General features: G+C 41.9%; 1 protein-coding gene and 1 long non-coding RNA gene across 3 annotated transcripts; one reads left to right on the top strand and one right to left on the bottom strand.

Annotated features, from left to right (window-relative positions):
* Positions 1 to 517: 517 nt before the first annotated feature.
* Positions 518 to 15449, bottom strand: HSPA14 (heat shock protein family A (Hsp70) member 14). Of its 2 annotated transcripts, none has more exons than XR_003923569.2 (14): positions 15333 to 15449; positions 15029 to 15109; positions 14852 to 14934; positions 13782 to 13830; positions 12874 to 12967; positions 12662 to 12752; positions 11534 to 11638; positions 10537 to 10698; positions 9484 to 9639; positions 8122 to 8224; positions 5650 to 5862; positions 5082 to 5206; positions 3994 to 4064; positions 518 to 1207 (listed from the first exon to the last, which is right to left on the bottom strand). XR_003923569.2 is itself a non-coding variant. In XM_030015495.2 (14 exons), exons 1-14 carry the CDS (start codon positions 15387 to 15389, stop codon positions 1129 to 1131), a joined length of 1518 nt encoding a protein of 505 aa, XP_029871355.1. In that variant the 5' UTR covers positions 15390 to 15449; the 3' UTR covers positions 518 to 1128. The 2 variants fall into 2 exon arrangements, 1 of the variants encoding a protein (XP_029871355.1); XM_030015495.2 differs by having other exon boundaries at positions 5082 to 5255.
* A 1025-nt stretch (positions 15450 to 16474) lies between these two features.
* On the top strand, positions 16475 to 18972 carry LOC115341638. The gene is made up of 3 exons (XR_003923471.2): positions 16475 to 16575; positions 17373 to 17527; positions 18059 to 18972. It is a non-coding gene; the product is annotated as an uncharacterized LOC115341638 (long non-coding RNA).
* Positions 18973 to 20136: the final 1164 nt, after the last annotated feature.

Raw genomic sequence — 20136 nt, 5'->3', positions numbered from 1 at the left:
CCAGAGGTCAAAGACCGCGGGATACGGGCGGCAGAACGTTCCACCCGCTCCGGGATGCCTCCCCAGTTCAAAGCCCTCGTCGAGGCTGACGGACATCTGTTTGGAATGCAGCAGGGTTTATACCCACGCTGTGCAGTGCCTATTGCTTTTCTGAGGCAGGAAGAATACAGAAATACACATCCTGCAAAACACCAGACAATTCGGGAAGCCTGTAGTAAGACAGGTAATGGAACACAGGTCTCCTCAAATACCGACGGTCGTCCCTCGCTCCTAATTTCTGTCTCTGATTGCGAGGCTCTGCTCTGTCACTCTGAATATTTTACAAGATAACATCTGTGGCCCTCAGGGCTGAACGGCACATCAGGCCGAGACCCTCAAATCCCGTAACTACGCTTGCTCGCTCCGTCATCTTCTCACTACTCCCCTACCTAAACCAAAAAAAAGCGGCCAACTTGTATCCAAACACATGATGACATACAGGTTAGAACAATGCCACACAGAACGGAGGATGCCAGGATCTGTGTAAAAAACATATTTTATTAATAACACATAAATAAGGACATACAACCCTTACACACGCTTTTCAGACGACACCACAAAACCATCTTACAGTAACTCCAGAAAAAAAAAAAAAAAAATCCCGCTCAAAAGGCCAGCACAAATGGGCATCACCTCCACAGCTTCAGGCAACATCAAGACCACACAGGATTACAGTACAATTTGGTACAGTTATCAGAGTGGATTTTCAGCAGTCTAGCTCTCGCTGGTTCAATGCTATGCTGTTGAAGCCACAGATACACTGGTTGAATGGGTGGGCAACCTGATTAGTCCGAGGAAAAAAATCTTTAGATATGCAATATGCTTGTTGCTGAACCACAGGCACAGGGATTTGCCCTTTGCGTTTTTTAAATCAGGTGCTGCAATTCAATGCTCTGCTGTCTGCGTGTCTTGATTAACATTTTGCACCACATTTTCCACTCCAAACAGACTTGGTGGCAAATTAATGTTTTCCTTCAGTTTATTACAGTCCTCTAAGAATCATTAAAGCCATCTCAGAGAGAGTCACCACTTTGGCAGAAAACCAACAAGAGACAAAACTCAACTTAGAAAAACGTCTTTCAAAAGTGACTATGATGCTACTTCAACAGTGATGATTTCACACTTTCCGGTATCTTGATCTGTGCAGGTAACATGCAAGGACCCGTCCCTAGGTAAAAGAGAAAGGGACATTTAGGACTATCTCAACACAACACTTAGTATGTTACTGCATGTTCCAGAGAGGATAAAACAATAGTCTTCATGCAGACAAAAGGAAGAAAGGTTAGCATCAAAATATCCAGGGAAGAACATGCTTCAACGTAGATGAAACTGATTAATGAAATTAAGTTCAGTTTATTGAGTATTTAGATATGCACTTCTTGCCCTCCATTAAAGCATGTGTCTTCTCTACATATGTTGGAACAGATTCAGGAACATGTTTAAATACTGTAACTAAGTTTATTTAGTAGAGGTTTGTAAATAGAATATGCAGTAATATTATTCAAAATATTATCTTGAGAACTCTGAGTAACAGCAACCAACAGATAAGCACATCTTCTCAAAGCATGAGAACTTGACTTTTAAAAAGTAGCAGTCTTTAAATACCAAGGATCTCCTTCAACAAGGAAAACCTTAATTTTCAAAATCCAAGAATTACAGACAATACTGACTCCTACTTCATCTAGACACACAACACGTAATATTTAGGTAGAAATAGATGTGTTCTAGTGAACTTGCCCTATCTTTTTCACCTCAATATTACTAAAAAAAACCTTGAAAATAATGCAGGTTTTCTGCACTACACAGTTGCATATATAACCCCCAAGATGCTTTTCTTATGAATGCTATGTGCAAATCTCTGTACGAGTAACAAGATATTTCAGGTGAAGTCTATTGATAGAGCATTAATACACCTGACAGTTTGTACTGGGTTTGCGTGGCAAGGTTTTGTAGCAGGGAAAGGGGGGCTACAGGGGTGGTTTCTGTGAGAAGCTGCTAGAAGCTTCCCCCATGTCCGACAGAGCCAATGCCAGCCGGCTCCAAGTCGGACCCACCGCTGGCCAAGGCCGAGCTCATCAGCGATGGTGGTAGTGCCTCTGGGAGAACGGATTTAAGGGGAAAAAACCTGCTGCAGAAGAGTAGCCAAGGAGAGGAGTGAGAATATGCAAGAGAAACAACCCTGCAGACCCCAAGGTCAGTGAAGAAGGAGGAGGAGGAGGAGGAGGAGGAGAGGAGTGAGAATGTGAGAGAAACAACTCTGCAGACCCCAAGGTCAGTGAAGGAGGGGGAGGAGGAGGAGAGGAATGAGAACATGTGAGAGCAACAGCCCTGCAGACCCCAAGGTCAGTGCAGAAGGAGGGGGAGGAGATGCTCCAGGCGCCGGAGCAGAGATTCCCCTGCAGCCCGTGGGGAAGACCACGGTGAGGCAGGCTGTCCCCCTGCAGCCCAGGGAGGTCTACGGGGGAGCAGATCTCCACCTGCAGCCTGGGGAGAGAGGACCCCACGCCGGAGCAAGGGGGATGCCCAAAGGAGGCTGCGACCCCGTGGGAAGCCCGCGCTGGAGCAGGCTCCTGGCAGGACCTGTGGCCCCGTGGAGAGAGGAGCCCGCGCTGGAGCAGGTTTGCTGGCAGGACTTGTGACCCCGCGGGGGACCCACGCTGGAGCAGTGTGTGCCTGAAGGACTGCAGCCTGGGGAAGGGACCCACAGTGGAGCAGGGTAAGAGTGAGGAGTCCTGCCCCTGAAGAGGAAGGAGCGGCAGAGACAACGTGTGATGAACTGACCACAACACCCATTCCCTGTCCCCCTGTGCCACTGTAGGGGGAGGAGGGAGAGAAAATTGGGAGTGGAGTTAGGCCACGGAAGAAGGGAGGGATGGGGGAAGGTGTTTTAAGATTTGGGTTTATTTCTCACTACCCTACTCTGGTTTGATTAGCAATAAATTAATTTTGCCCAAGTCGAGTCTGTTTTGCCCATGACAGTAACTGGTGAGTGATCTCTCCCTGTCCTTATCTCGACCCATGAGGCTTTTGTTCTATTTTCTCTCCCCTGTCCAGTTGAGGAGGGGGAGTGATAGAGTGGCTGCGTGGTGCTTAGTTGCTGGCTGGGGTTAAACCACGACACAGTTAACGTAAGAAAACAAAGTATTTTTAACTCAAGTAGCAAGTAGGGATTTAGCTTTTCAGCAACATCCAGACAGCTTTCCTATTACTTAGAAAAGCAATATGAGCTTCAGGACAGTTCTCAGAAGCAAATGTGCTTTGACTACTTAGAATTCCACCTTCTGGTATCTTTATAAACTATTTATTCAACTAAGCCCAAGCACTCCTATTAAGGCCTAAGGAAGTTAGACAAATTTCTTCAGTATCATGTGCTCCCCATTCCCCACCCCACCATAAGATACTTTGTGTTTTCCCATAATAAACAAGTAATTCTGTAAAAAGTAGATTTATGAAGCCTGATTTCCTGTGGCGTTGTTTCTCATGCTTAACAACCCTTCCTCTGAAAGGCTAGGGCCACAGGTTTTCATCACAAATGCTGCGTATGAGAAGTCCTGCATGAATTCCTTTGCAACTTAATAAAGACAGATTCTACTTCAGTTTTTGCTAAGAGTGTGGGCCTTCAACAGAACCACCTGACCCCCTTCCAGGGGAAATCTGAGATGCTGACTGCTCTCAAGCATGGTTACACTGATCAGCAGTTCAAAAGTTGCTAAAAATCATCTGTACAACTGTGTTAAGTTTTATTCCTTTAGGAATCAAACAATGAAAGCACAGAAGGTACCACATAAAAACCACATTCCTACAGAATTTACCCCTGCTAGGGCACAGCCCTGTAAGCAATGAAATGCTGAAATTTCTCAAAACAAAATTAAACATTCTGTAACGGGAGAAAAGACCGCTTGTCAGAAGTGTGACATAGCAAGTTAAACAGCAGAACAATAAATATTTGGGTACCTTTTCATAGTGAGAACAGTTAGTATATCATGTAGGCCATCCTCTTTCTTATCTAAATCCTGGAGTACAATCTATTTAAAGAAAAAAGTTAAATTATAAAGTGCTGTAAATCCTTGCACAGCAGTTTAATGGAAGCTACACAATAGCTAAAGTGTGCAATTCATTCTGTTTAGCATCTCATACTAATAATTCAACATCAAAGCATGCCCTAGTGGACTTAATTCATCTGTAGTACAACTCTATGTATTTTTAGCTATTTGTACTACTGTTTCAGTGGTTTTGTTCCAGAGTCTATCACCAAGATAGCTAGAGTACCCACACCTCCCACAGACTACAGTAAGAGCAGAGCATGTTCCTTTACTTAGGATCAGTTCTGTAACTATTAGGTAACATCCCTTCCCTATCCCCTTAAAGATTTTCAGGCAGGACTAAGGCAGAATAACCATTTTCTCAAGTATTCCATCCATTTCAGCCACATCTGCCCCCTCCCTGATGCTTTAAGTGCACTGAAGCCGAGGTAAGCACATCGTCACTGTTTCAAACAAGCTGTATTCTCTCAATAGGTTGACTCCTGAGTAATATCTTTATATCGGGTGAAGATTTAATCATATCATTTTACCACTGTGAAAAATCAAATGTGGTATTTAATACCAAGATCCTGTCCAATCTAGGAAGATCAAAATACAATCAACAGTACATACACTAGCTACATCATTACCTCCAGCAGTTTTATTTCTAAAATGTTGGAGATCTGTGTACTACTGGAATGACTGGTTATGATCTCTCATCCCAGGTGAGCTTACTACAGTAGTGCCAAACGTCAAACCCAGCCATCTATTTACAAATTCAAAAGGGAAACTTCAGTTTCTTTAAAAAGTGCTTCAATACTTCATAACATATTTATAGAAAAATGTTTAAAGACCATTTCCAGAGAGATGCATGTCATTCTAATTTTGTAACAAGAAGTTTTGGTAGGGGTGGGACTGGTTTCAGGGTTTGGGGGTTTTTGGTGGTTTTTCTTCTTTCCAGATCCACTTGATTTCCAAGTGGTTGATATTAAAAGTGCATATGAATGTGTATACACTCACCTGTGCAAATTTACCTTCTTCATTCATGGGACTTTTCCCCAATGACTCGTATAGCTCAAGGCATACAGAAGAAGTGTTTCCAGGAGCATGCAGGGTGTGCTGCCTTCGAGCTGGTAATGGTGTCCCTGATGGAAATAGCACTGTGAATTTGTCAGCCCCTGACTCGTCTACTCCCTTTAAAAAGAAAAAAAAAGTTCATGCCTTTCTCTAAGTACTTTACTGAGCTGAGTGTTACAACAATGCTCCATAAGAAAAGAAATCCAAGATTCATGTTCTCTGCCACATTTACCATCACAGCAAGTAAAACAAAAAATTGGCATTCCTATAAATAAATGAAAAAGTCCAGCTATTACAACATAGCAAAGACACAATCTGTCTCCCCCTAAAATCAAGCAGCTTTTCCTGTCATTTTTTTTGTCAATAAACCTGTTACCACTTACTGATCTATAACCAATCTGCAGAACTAATAATAAAACAATACTGTTTCTCTAACATCAGTCATGCATAAGTAGTGCTGTATATTCATTGCAGCAGTAAAATTTTTAAAGTTAAATAATTTTATCCTTACCTTAAGAAGAATATCTTTGGCAGAACACTCAATAAGTGTTTCTTCTTCTAACAAAGGATTCTCTTTCCCTAGCAGAATTCCTGCCTCTATGGCTGCACCAATGGGAATAACTTCATCTGGAGGAATTGAATTCAGTAATTCCACAGTTGGGAAAATGTCTTTGATCAGCTGCTGTAGCTTTGGGATTCGAGCAGACCCACCACACAGAACTACCTGGAAAACATGCCTTAATGATTTCAAATCTTTCTTCTGACAGATAAAACAGACAGGTCACAACCTGCAATACAGAAATGCAAAGTGCTCTGGGATATTTTATCATCTGGAGTTATTAAAAGAAAAATTGATGCCATCTTTGCTTGCCTTCTGTTACTTTTTTATTTGAGAAACCAAAGGAAATAGCTTCCAAGTTTGAAATGGTGTCTTGAAAAAGTGTTTGTTATAGTTAAGTGTCAGCTAGATGAAGTAACATTTTAAAAATTGAGGAATTCGTCATAAAATAACGTCAGGTTGGAAAGCACCTTCAGACATCATCTAGTCCAACATCCTGCCCAGAACAGGTCCGGTTACAACAGGATGCTCAGGACCCTATCTCCACGGATATAGATTCCACAGACTCTGTGGGCCCTTGTTTCAGTGTCTGATTAGCCTCACACTACAAATTCTTTTCTTGGTATCTAAAACTTCCCCATGTTGTAACTTGTGCTGCTTGCCGCTCAGCCTTCCATCGTGCACCTATAGGAAGGGGTAAGTCAGGTTTTGTCTCGATGAGGTAACTGTAGGCAGCACTAGTCTCCCCTGAGCCTCTTCTTACAGGTGAGCAAACCCAGCTCTCTTGGCCCAAACCATCTGGGTAGCCCTCCAACTGGACTGGCTCCAGTAGGTCAGAACCTTTTGTCTCCTGTGAAGCCCCAAAATGATGGCACTCTGTCTAAGTGCCAAAGAGGGAAACAAACGCTTTCCTACACCCATGGCTATAGCCTTGCTATTACAGCCCAGCATGCAACTGGCCGCCTTTGCAGTCAGCAGTATGACTCTGCAGCAAATAAACCTCCTGTTTATTAGAACCCCCACATCTTTTCCTGCAAAGCTGCTTTCTAGCAACCGCAGCCTGTACTGCTGCACAGGATTATTCCACCACAGACTCTGCATTTGCCTTTGTTGATCTTTGTGATATTCTTCTCCATTGGACTAGACGATCAGTACAGATCCCTTCCAACTGAAATATTCTATTCTGTTATATAAATTTCCCTTGCGTTTTTCAAACCCTCTGAATAGCAGCCTTGACCTACAGTAGTACTGATTGCTCCCCTCGTTTTGGTACTGTCTGCAAACTTGCTGAGAGCACATGCTACCCCATCATCCATGTTATTAATAGACATTAAATGGTATTAGCCCTGGTATCAAAGCCTGAGGGATGTCATTGACAACTAGCTGTCACTTACTGATCTTGTGCAAGAAAGAACCCTCAAAACCCTTCTCTTATTACAGTAACTTTGTTGAGATCAACCAGACCTCAAAACAAAGCTAATTCCCACCTTTCTTCATGTAAAACATACCTTAAGAGTTGTAAATCAGGTTAATTTGTTTTTACAGTGCTTCCCCCCCCCCCAAAAAAAAAAAAAATTAAGGCCTGAGAGAACAGCACATTGAGCCACCTAAAAAATACTGCCAGCAGAAAACAAAAGACATTCCCTAAACAATGGCCTGGGATACTTCATTATCATACCAGTGAAACTCAGATGTGACACAGCAAACCCTAATTAAGAGCCTGAAATAGCATCAAGTATCATTAAAAGCGCCAGCTAACTTTTGCTGCAGAATTTATGTGCCAATTCCACCAGCAATAAATACAGCACTATTTGCCACACACAGGTGCACAGGAGTTGAGAGGAAGTTACTCTCTTATACCAAAGCGAGAAAGACATTTGAATGAAACTAGTAAAGCTTGCTACTTTACTCACCATCTTTGGTATTAAAGCACTCTATGGTTTGGCATCTAATGTGTTCCTAAGTTTTTTAAGCTAACAAGGAGGACCAAAGGCACCAAGGAGACACTAAGCAATTTGTTCAACTCATAGGACAAAAGTCAAAACTCAGGCTTTCTTCAGAAGTGTCAGCAAATCCCATCCAAAGCTCAGTGAAGGCAGAAGACAGTCTATATACTAAAAGAAGGTACTCCTCAGCTCTACCAAGAGTTACATAAACACACCAAATGGAGACAAATCCTCTACCATTTACTCAATTTGCAGCAGCAAAAACACATCATTGACTCTGACTCTACCTTATACTTAACTTCAGGTAACAAAAATCAAAGATAGGAGTTCTAAAGACCTTGAGTCTACATACTTTGTTGGATCTGAACCAAAAATGCTTAAACACATCATGAAATAATCTCAGTCTGCAAGAAAAACAGGCCCCATAAATCTTCTTGTGGAGTTATAAAGCATACAGACAAGGGATTTCTATTATTACCTTATTAATATCATCTGCTGTAAATCCAACTTGCTGCAAGAGTTTTTTAATTGCTTCTACACATTTACTAAAAAGTGAAGAACAGATAAGTTCAAACCTGGCCCTAGAAAAAAAAAAAAAAATTTCAAGAAGTGTCATCTCATCCATTACAGACAAATACCTGAAATGGAAGAACAATCATTTTTAGAATATACTTTGGTTCTCTAGCTATACCTGGTACTAAGGGTTTTTTTTTTACAAAAATCTTATTTCCTGATTATTAATCTTGAAGAAGTGGATTGTTTTTTTTTTTGTTGTGAAAATATCTGTGCTATTGATTCCATCGTTAACACCTACACGGAACGCACATCGGTTCTTCAGTGTACTCTAGAGAAAAACCAGTACTGTAGTCTTGACTCATACGTGAAAAAAAAGCAGCAAAAATCCCGAAACTGCTTCATCGTCTTTAAAATGGAGACACAAAGACATAAATGTGCCTTTTTAATTTTCAGAGGCAAATCAAGCTGTATCCTGATTTGCACGCAGGGAGTAGGTTAAGCAAATTGAAAAACTTGTGCTTGCTTCAAGCTCTTTCAAGCCTGAAGAGGAAGTTTTACTCTGTATGAATACAGCAAGTCAGCTTCTGCAACACTAGTCCACAGGACTTAGCATCCTTACCCAAAACTGAGCCAGAACAAGTTATACAGCATCACTTCTCACATTTGCAAACATACTGTGCCTTATTTTACCAGATCCAGCTGCTGCAGCAGTGGATGCAGTTCTGGAATTGAAAAGTCTATTTCATTTTGCTAAAGCTGCTGCTGACTGGAAGAGCAATCAAAATTAGCTAAACATTTCAATAAGAGATCATCCCAAGAGAGAAAATACCTAAGAGTAGGACACAGCAGTATGAACAAAAAGACAGAAAACATCGTTCTACTCCAGCTGTCAAAAAGAGGCAACATCAAAACTTCCACGACTCCTATCATTTTGGAGCTCATTTAGATGAAAGAGTCCAAAAGTCTTCTTTTTCTTTAAGGAAAATCCAACAACAAAAACAAGAAGAGGGGTGGGAGGGAGAACCACCTTGAGTAATTACAGTATCTATTCCCCTTTCATCAACAACCAGACTCTAAAGATGGGGTCTCCTTGTGCCTTTTTGCACTTTATTTTCTATCCATTACGGATGTACAACAGAACGCATCAGAACAGAACCATCAGTATGAAACAAAGCTGAAAGCAAGCAAGTTGGTCTTCTATCTTACTTCTGTTTCTAAAATTAACACCACCAAAAATCAAAGCTTATTGAACATCCTAAATACTACCTAGAAAGATTTCAAGCATAGTTTTATATAAAAGCAGTAGCTTCAAGATTTTCTTTACCTGGACACATTACAATCAAAATCCAATCCTTCATACAACGAATCTACAAAACAGTTTGCACTTCCCAGGGTTGATAAAGAGTGCTTTGCAATATCAGCACTGTTCATTAACTTCATCATGGCTCTGGGATTTCCTCTAATGTCATGTTTACAAGACCTACATTTAAAAAAAAGAGATTATCACTTCAGAAAGGCAGGCATTTGAGTGATAACGCTAACTTTCTGAAAGGAAAAACAGGTTAAAGCTATTGAACTTTCTTTTCTGTAGACATTTAGTATTATCTATAATGCCACCATTGAAAGCTTGCAAAGAATAAAAGTGTCTATTTCAATTTCAACTAAAGAACACTGTGTAGAGGCACCCTGAACTCAGGCACTAGTGTTTATCATACAGATTTAAGTGTTTCTGAACAGTTTCTCAGCTGAACAAATCCTGTAAGTGACTGCAAGGAACAGCAAGAAAAGGCCTGCAAGTTAACCAATTTTAACCACAGATTAAGAAGAAATAGCACACCAACATTAGACATGTCAAAATAGTACGTTTCATCCAAAGTCTCCATCTGTGACAGTACGCAACTGATCGCCTCAAGATCACTGGAGCTAGTGGTAATGCATTTGTTCATTTTTGTTCATCATAGGATGACATGCCATACAGACTTCAGTCTGATGACCCAAGCCCCTCCACAGTCCTTCATGTCAACATGAAAACCAAACAAAACCCACACAGGTGAATTCCCTGCCACCCAAAAGCTTGTGACTGAAAAGACATGAGCAGCCTGTAGTCACATACATCACTCAAAACACAGAACAGTTCATAGCTGAGCCCTTATAGCTCAACATCAACTTCAGGCAACACTTACCCAAACCCAAATATTTCCCAGCCTTCCTCCTTGGCCCCCAACAGCTGACTGTTCCTTTAATAACTTTACTTAAGCCATATCACATGCAGACAGTCTGCTAGATCTGACAAACTAGTATGAATTTTTTTTGAAAGCAAGCATCAGGTAACAACATTCCTGTCCTAACAGCAACATGCTTGGAATTCAAAACCTACCTCTGAAATTCAGAAGCTAAGTGTTGCGCCAGAGCTTCTGTGAAGCAAACTCCACCAATACTATCATCTGTGTTTGTAGCAAGCACACGATATATTCCACTGTTTACTTCTATGACTGTGATAGAAAGTGATGTTCCACCAAGTTTATAAACCAACACATTGCTGCCATGGTAAAAAAAAAAAAAAAAAAAAGAAGAAGAAGAAATAAGTATTAATACGAGTCATCTAAAATTATGTTTAATTTGACACACTTTCTAAAAAGATGACCACCATATTATGTATTGCAGATTTTAATCAGTTTTGTCAAGAGAATTTGATTTGAGGTGTTTGTATTTAATGCATCTTAGTACCACTGACTACTTGACAATGTTCCCTAAAGGACAAAATTAGTCTATTTCCTACAGTGGGAGTAGCCAATGCTTTTTCTACAACACAATTGAGAATTGAACATTACAGTCAAGGTTACAGGCAAGAATTATATGAGAAGGGTAAAAAATACCAACCAAGAAGCAAAAAGACAAGACATCTGTTTGCACTGATGGCAGTCTCTGCTATTTTGAAAATCTTGTGAATTATCTGAATATTCATAAGGGAAACTCAATGCACCTAGTGAACCCAGGAACTCAGCTTTAGCTCTTCTACCATATGTAAAATGACCCCATCTCCCACAATTAAAAAACAGCTATGGCAAAGTCTGTTTGAGAAGGGATGCATTTTTCTTAAAGCCAATCAGCTCATTGAAGAGCAAGACAGAATCTGGGGACAAATCTTTAAAGACAATTCTAAAAAAATAAAAACCAGAACAAAGGGATTTAAACCACTACAGATTTACAACTTCTAAGTTGTTATTGGCTTTATTGAGAGAAAAAAGAAAAACAAGCCTCAAATCATTAATTTTGTATTGACTGCTAAGGCAACACAGCATTCCCTCATTTAAGATTTCTCAGGATTTAAATACAGCAGCTTACATTTAAGTAGTAAAATATTAGGATTTTACCTTTTCCCAGTGGGTGAATCTTGGCCAATTCCATAAGCCAGGAGAGCAGCCGATGGTTCGTGAATTAATCTCATAACATTAAATCCAGCAGCTGCAGCTGCTTCCCTGTGATAAGGCATAACAGCATTTCATTTTACTTTAATGATTTCACTATAGTCACGCACGCTATTAAGATTTCGTCTGAACTACATATGTCACCAACTCAGAACTTGGTTACAGCATGGTATTAACAAAGCAAAGTGACTGGAAAAGAAAGGTATCAAGAAGTTCAGTTGCTACTGTGTTCTTCAGGTAGTTGATCTGCTGTGTGCTCATTGTCAAAGAAAACACTGACGTATCAGCCTACATACTCCATAAAACCCAGAACTGCCCCCCCTCAACTACTAGGTGAAAAACCCCACCCTCGATCAAACTTGGTAACTTATTTTCAAGTGTAGCATTAAAGTTCTTGGTACATTATTTCAACACGTAGAATGCTATGAAAATTGATTTTCCTTCCAAATCACGTTACCACACCTCACTTCTAACATTTTCTTTACATGTTTCCTTGAAATTTCAGTAACTCTGTGAGTACCAGTCAAACAGAACATACCAGAAAGTAGAAATAGATGCCGCCAACTATGCACAGCTTTAAGTCTACTTATGTTTTCATACAGAGGAACTTTTACAGCAGAACTTTTTCCAAACAGAACTTCCAAGTAGAATACTGGTGTGTATTCCATATCTGCTCTCTGACAAAACAGTCCTCAAAAAAGTCATGTAATACCACTTGGCTTGCTGAGTATTGTTGTATGAAGGGATGGGAAATTATGTAGGAGGGCTGAGAAACATTTCAAAGGGGACACTGAAGATCCACATCTGAAATGACATTCTATCCTTAATGATACTAAAATTCCCTCTCATTTTAATTGATTCAGAATTTCATTTTGGTTACAACAGTGAATTCCATGAAAAGTTTCTAAAGTCAGGATTTAAACTCCTGCTTTTATATTTTCCCAATTCAAGTAACATCCCAATGTCATGACTGATAGTCACGAGCTGAAGTCCAGCAGGAGAACTCCCATTGCTGATCTGCCAGCTGGTCTGCTTTAGGCATGTTAAATAACAGAAAAGTCTTAATCCTCTTACCCAAGGGCATTTTTCTGATTCTCTCCAAAATCAAATGGTACAGTGATAACAACGTCATTTACATCTGAACCCAATGCAGACTGAGCAGTTTCTGTTTATAAACATAGGCAGAACATGTTGATTAAAAGCAAAAAAACCCAACATACCACATCTTAAAAATATGAGGACAGCTTAAAAAACTAAAACACGTTATGATTTTACTTATTATATACCTTTCATTTTACTGAAAATTAGTTTTGCCACATCTTCTGGGTTAATAAGTTTATTATCTATTTCATATTGAAGTTTTCCATTCTTCTCAATTATCTGTAAGCAAAACCAACACACTTTTGTTAGATATGCAATTTGGTTATTAACAAGTGTTTAATTTAGTTTCTGTTTGAAGTAAAAAGCACAGGACTGTGTAAATACTTTCTGTGTTAGTACTCTACTACAAGAGAATAAATGCTTCCAAGATGCTTATCAAAGATCCCAAAAAAACTTGTATTATCCAACAGACATGACAGTGACATTCATATGGACTTAAAGACTCCAGACTCTCTTTTTTGTTTCTAAATCAACTTTTAGAATAAAAGTACTTGCCTGCTTATATTCCATAAGAAAAAAATAACAACTATTTATATAAGCATGTCAATACAAACGGTCAAAAACCAGAGAAAAAACTCATTATTTCTTTAGGAATGTACTTTTCAGGATAACTTTTCTTGTTTTACAAAAAGGTTTCTAGTAACAAGCACAGTATTATCCAAATTAAATACTGAGATTAAATCAAATGGTTAAGCATTTTTATCACAAGATGCTGCAACGTGAGCATGTTCTACCAGCACTAAAACACCATGCTATTACCCAAATATATTAAGAATCATCCCTTTTGAGAACGGCCAAGAGATACATATAATTTTTCTGTTGAACTATATTATGATGGCAGATCTCAGAACACGGTTAAGTTCTCTATTTTATAAAAAAAGAAACATTCTATATAGCAGCAAATGGACCTCATATAATGACAGCTGATCAATACAGAACATAAACATAGTGTGGCACAAACAATGCCAAGAAGAAAAGTACAAAATAATCCAAGTTATTCTGGGAACAACAAAAAACCCTAGATCATACTCACTGAACATTTGCTTTCTGCAATATATTTCTCTGCCTGTGGGTCACCAGAGCTGTGCAGACAAATTCAAAATAACAAAATAAATCACACGTTCAAGGGTAATTGCACAAATTCATCTTGCTGATATTCCTTATAACATCTACAGCGTACGTAAGTTATACTTCAACGAAAATTCCTGTTTCTACTCTACGGACACATTTATACAGGAGAAGAAAAACCAACAGTTCTGCCTGCTGTTATCTTTCAGGCTCCTTTCCCCAAACTAATCATTGAAAAAATACCTACTAGTTAGTGAAAAGGGAAAATAAAAACCAACGCATTGTTTTAATGTGCTATCCCCAAAATATTTCAGTGGCACTTTTGTTGCATTGACTGAAATAACGTGATAGCAGTAAGCTGACTATCCTCAATCCTCTACTAGCTATGTAAAGTTATGCATCTGGAAAGTGCTGAAAAATACATCAGAACGGACATCATCTTGTCAACACCTTTTAATGAAAGGGCTGTAACACACAGCTAGTTATCACTGAAACGTTTTGTCGCATCTTGGATGTTAGACCTAAGCCAGCAAGTTTAGTTCTAGTATTGCTGTAACTGCCAGTGCAGATCATCACATCTCCACTAACTGAAGAATCACAACAGGCATTACGTCAATGCATTTCACAACTGTAATAAGAGACATACAAAGTTTCATGCAAATAAAACCACAGTGGATTTTAGCCACAGGAGAACATCCAGGTAACAACAAGATGTTTTAGTTAAGAAGCTTAAGTATATATCAAAAGCATATACGCAACTTGTTACTAAATGTCACAATTTGATTTTTGCAGACAAATTCAGACATAAAGTACTAGCATCTCTTTAGTCATGGAATGAAATGTAGAGTAAGAAATTCATAATATAATGAGGTTTTTAAGATATGACACACACTCCTGTCAATGCCAGGTTAACTTAACTACTATCACACTAGATTAAAATGCCTTTGCTATCAGTGCTGAGACTATGTTTCACTGACCAGCTTTTACGGGGGAAAACTAAACTTCTCACCTTCCCTTTCACACCTGTTCTCTTACCTTCGCCCAAGGATCTGCTTTACTTTCACTACAGTGTTCGAAATATTTCTTATTCTACTTTGCTTTGCAGCTAAGCCAACAACCTGAATGGAAAACAAAAACAGAAACACCAAGTGAGCAACGGGCCGAGCTCCCCTCCTCCCCACGCCCCCACCTCAGAAGGGAAGCCTCACTCACCTCCTCGCTCTCCGAGAAAGCCACGACCGCGGGAGTGACCCTGTCCCCGGCGTCGTTGGCGACCACGTCGGCGCGGCCATCCTGCGGGCAGAGGCACCACGGGTGAGCCGTCCCTCGGGACACCCGCGCCCCCTCAGGACTCTCCTCCCTGCCCGACCCCCGCAGCCCCGGGAGGGAACAGAGATGACCGCGGCCCACCCCCTCCTCCCGCCGAGGACACCCCTCCCGAGGGAGCCACGAAGCCTCCGGCCCTCCCCGGGCACGGCGGCGGGGAGAGGAGGAGAGCGGCCCCTCATCCCCTCACCTTATAGACGGCGGCGCAGGCACAGGTAGCGCCCAGGTGGACGCCGATGGCCGCCATGAGTCCACCCTCCCTCCCCGTTACCGCTCCACGCGCGCGCCCGCCGCCCCACAACGCACCGCGCCGCGGCCCGCCCCCCAGCCAATCCCGTTCCCCTCTTCTCCCCGGCCGCCAATCGAAGCCCGCACCGCGCTCTCTCGCGAACCAATGGCGGAGAGGCGCGCTTGGAAGCGCCGTCATCGGGCGGAGCGGCCAATGAGAAAAAAAAAAAAAAAAAAAAGGCGGAGAGAGGGGCGTCATCACGCATGGCAACGGAGCGGCGGGCGGGCGGGCGGTGTGGCGGCGGGCGGCCGCTGAGGGGAGTCGGTGGGGCGGAGCGGGCCGGAGCGCACCGGGCGCCGGCAGGGCCGACCGCTGCGAAAGTAGAGGTTGGCATGGGGGAAGGCCGACGAGGCTGTTTCACGCGTGGGGTGTTTTACGCCAGCGGCATCCCTCATGGCTTAATTGCAGGCAGTGGAGGACGTGGAGGCGGTGTACGTGTTTTTTTTTATCCAAATGCTGTCGTTATTAGCGAAGCGGTCAGGCTGAAGCGCCGGTTCGGCGTAATCTAGCCAGGCGTGACCGAGGTCTGAAAGCAAAGCTCAGTGTCTCCTTACGTACTTCTGTTGGAGAAATCCATGTTGGCATTACCACAGGAAGAAAAAAACCGATAAATTATTCCTGATTGATCCTGGGGGAATTTAAGATCATTCACACAGAACTCACTTCATCCTGGCCAGAGCCGTCGCCGTGCTGAAGGCTCCTCAGATGTCGCGTGGCCCTGCAATGGGCGCAGCAAAGTTCTCCGTGTGCCTTGACGGGGAGCGGGTCGCCTCCGACGTGCGGCCTCTCCCTGTAAAGGTGACGGCACTTCTGTAGGTTCGGGTGCTCGGTTGCCTCTCGTTTCCTTAGCGAGCCTAAATGCCCTGCTGTACTGTCTCTCTGCATCATTCTGAAGTAAAGATTGCCCTTATCCTGCTTTATATGTGATATGTTGAAGGTTAAAGGAATTAATCAAGATCACATAGAGGTGAAAGGATTTAACCCGGAGTCGCAAAGGGCTTGTGTGTCCCAGAACTGATCCTGGGCTTCTTAAGTGGCAGGACAATCTTCCTTTAAGTAACCAGGCTTGCTGAAGTCTGACCAAAGGCTGGAGCTCAGATTGCCAGCGGTCTGTGCTCGGGAGATGGTCGCAGTGTTGATAAAGGTGAAACTTGTACAACTGAAAACAATACCTTTGAAGTTTGTCCAAATTGTAGCTCCTTTCTGCCTCCTCCCATAAACGGAGGAGTGAAAAGAGAAGAAGGGTAGAGGGAGCAGGAGAGACCTGTGGGGACTGGAGAAAGGTGTTGTAGACGATAAGATAGAAATGATGCTTTTGGCAAAAAAAAAGATGGAAGGAGTCTGGGAAGAGACACTGAAGATAGGAGGGTAAAGAAGAACAGAAGCCCCTAGTACAGAAACCAAGAATATTTTTCCTGTTCCTTCCCCCAAATCCTAATACCTGTTGCACCATTTATGGCAATATACTGGTAATTAGAACGTAAACCAGTATGTGTAATCTGTGCTTCAGAAAGTGCTTGTGGCCACACTGCTAACAACTCCTACACAACTAAGCACATCCACGATTACTTTCCAGTTGTTATGCCACGGACACGTCAGGATGAACACACAGAAGTTCTGCTTATCTCAGATAAAGCAGTTAATGTTCCTCCCAGGTGTAAGCAAACCTGAGTGGAAGCAGGCAAGAAATGCCTCGGCAGAGGTTTGTGCTGGCCAGTAGTGTTTGTTGAGGAGTGAAAAGCACTTGTCTGTCTGTGTCCTTCCTATTTTTTTGGCTAGTGTCCTTAGCGTATGGGAAGCTCAGGGATTGCAGTGAGCTTGAGTGAGCTGAGAGATGGGGTGAACAACCCACTTCTAAATCAAAGTGGAAGAGGCTGTCCTGCTTGCTATGGCAGTTCTGTAAGTAAGTGAAAGCCTTAATATGCTTGTTGTTTATTAAAGGTGGGGTAGAGGAGGCGAGCACTGATTCAAGCAGCAGGCTGGATTCAGGATGCAAGAAAATTTAGTCTTTCACGCCTCCAGGAGAGCTATCCTTCTGAGTCAGAAGCAGGAGAAAAATCCAGCCCCAGTGTGACTGGAGTTCTGCACATCTCCAGGTACCTACATCAAACAAACGAGCCCACCGTGCTCCCCCACAACAAACTCACCTCTGATTTAGCCAGGTACTCTGCTGAAACCTCTTAGTATTATTTCCCAGCTGACAAAGCAGTGGCACAAACCTTCACAGCGTCAGAGCTGCCCCTTCTCTCCCAGTCTGTAGCACTTCTCTCGGCCATCCAAAAACCAGACCAGCCACCGTCAGACCAGCTCTAGACACAGTACAAAGTGAGCTCGCCCAAGCTGCTTTTGTACCGAGAGGTCGCAGGCAGCCTGAGAGGCTTGAATGCAAAAGTGGATCCCCTTGGCACTGTCCGTAGCCGGCTGACTGTAGGAAAATCACAGAGATTACGACAAAAAGGCAGTAACATCTGCTGAGTTATTTAAAGTGGAAGCAAGTGTCTCTGTTGAACAACAGACTGTTTTGCAGCTGGTAAATAGTATATACTCTAAAATGTCCCTTGGGGTGAGGAAAGAAGGATGAGAGAATTTCTTTAATTATCTTGTGTGTGTTCCGACTTAATTCTCAGGAAATTAAGCTCCAAGGAGGCTAGAGATGGCAGCTGCAAGACCGTGGCCTGTGATCGTCTCCGGCCTGGGGGTGTGAACAAAGCCAGTGGAGTGGATTCTCAGGAGAGCTGTGGGAGAGCCTGGCTGCGGGGGGGACCTGGACAGTGGTCCTCCACATGGCACTTCCCCCCGGCTTTGAAAACAGCCTCTTCCCCAGGACAGCCGTGTGAGACTGTACAGTCCTACTGGAGATGCTGACATCTCTGTTGGAAAACTTCCATCCCCATCGCTTGCCTTCATAAAAGCATCCATGAGATTTTTATTTTTTTTTTGCATAAAAAGAGGCTCTTCAAGCTCATTGCTTAAATCTCTCAAAGTAATTACACCATCATTATTCATTGCATTGCTTATTTTGGGCACAGGAGTACATGCTGTTGGGAGGTCTGTCTGTATATCACCCCCAAAGTTGCTGGGTTTCGGTGGAGGCTGGAGGCTATTTCTGGGTTTGCTGTAACACTTGCCACCTATTACAAAAGGCACTTGATAAAGTTGATTTCAGTATCCTCATTGCTTCGTAGTCACAGTACCTAAGTGATAGGGAAGAGGCAAGTTCAGTTAGTGGATCAGATTAATTAAATACTTGTGTTAATTTTTAATAAGCTGAACAGAATGTTTTTATGGGTCGAAGGTCAGGGTTGACTACTATGGAGTCTTCTCACAGCAGTCCAAAAAAGAAGTACATAGAAAGTCTGGCAGGCAAACCTGTTGAAAAGCTGGTATTAATGCCTGTAGGTGGCATAAACGCAGCATGTAATTGCAGTGCTACAACTCATCTGCAACATTCAGTCTGTTTGGCAGCTCAGTAGGTTTGCAGTAAAGCTGAAGCCAGATTTATTTTTTTTTTACTTACACCAGAGTGCTTATTAGAGAATATCCCAAGATTTTTTTCATGTTTTAGATGACATAAAGCATATTAAACATCTATTTGGTTTTGCTTGTAAGACAAGAATGTTAGTTTTCTTTCTCTCTTTTCTTGAAAAAACTTTTGAGTGCCTGCAAAATAAACTATCCTTTATTGCACTCCACATCACAAACTTGAGTCACAAAGTAGGAAAAATCTGTTTTTCTTACAACCCGAAACAACCAAACCTCCAACCCCTACCTGGGGCGTTGGTCAGTGTTCACTGGATGAGCTGCTGACCCACGCTGAAGTATCCTGCGGGAATCAGCCAATGACTCCAGCTGACGCAGTTTGTCTGAAAGCAGCATTGTCCTGAAGACATGAACCTCTTCCAAGTTACTCCGGTACAGTTCTTCTCTGCTGCCAATGGCAGATTATTCTTGAAAGGAGTAAGGAGGCACTAAAGGCTAATTAAACACAGCAAACATACTTCATAGCTAGAGCACAAAACTAGCATAAGTCACCTTTGACAAGGCTTTGTTGGCTGTTATGAAAATCAAATATGTATGATTTTCTTTAGAGTAAGAATAAGCACATGCCACAGATAATTGCACATACAGTCTGTGTTAATAAAACAAGAAGTATGTAATATTCTCATTGCTGTTTTGAGGATTGCTCTAGACTGTATCAGGCACTATCATCTCTAGGCACATATATGATGGTCATGATTGGCCGAACAACTTTATTACGCTTGTCATGTCTGAGAACTTTTAAGCATACATACAAATGATTTTTTTCCAAGGAAAATAATAGAAAAATCTTCAACTAACTTATTTTTAAATTTTTGGCTTTTTTCCTCTCCATGTCCCAGTTTTTCCATCTCCTAAATTATGTCAAATTCACTTTGCAGGAATGTTGAAAGGTTTTAATAATAGATAGAGATCCTTGGCTGGAGGATGCTCTGTAAATATAAAATGTTATGGTTAATAATGCAGATCTAAGTTATGACATGAATTACAAAGAGTGCCAGGAGGCAATCCCAGAGCCTTCCAAGCAAGCTCCATGGTAAAATGTGCTTGAAATTCTCTTTTGTGCTCTGGGTAGAAAACCTTGTGTTCATTGAGCACTGGCATGAAGTTTATACTCTGTAGGGCAAGTTCAATACAAAACTGGGCAGTGTTTAAACCAGCAGTTTAA

This window comes from Aquila chrysaetos, chromosome 5, assembly GCF_900496995.4.
Source record: "Aquila chrysaetos chrysaetos chromosome 5, bAquChr1.4, whole genome shotgun sequence".
Lineage (NCBI taxonomy): Eukaryota > Metazoa > Chordata > Aves > Accipitriformes > Accipitridae > Aquila > Aquila chrysaetos.
Note: the sequence above shows the minus strand (reverse complement) of the source record. Positions and strands in the feature narration are given on the sequence as shown.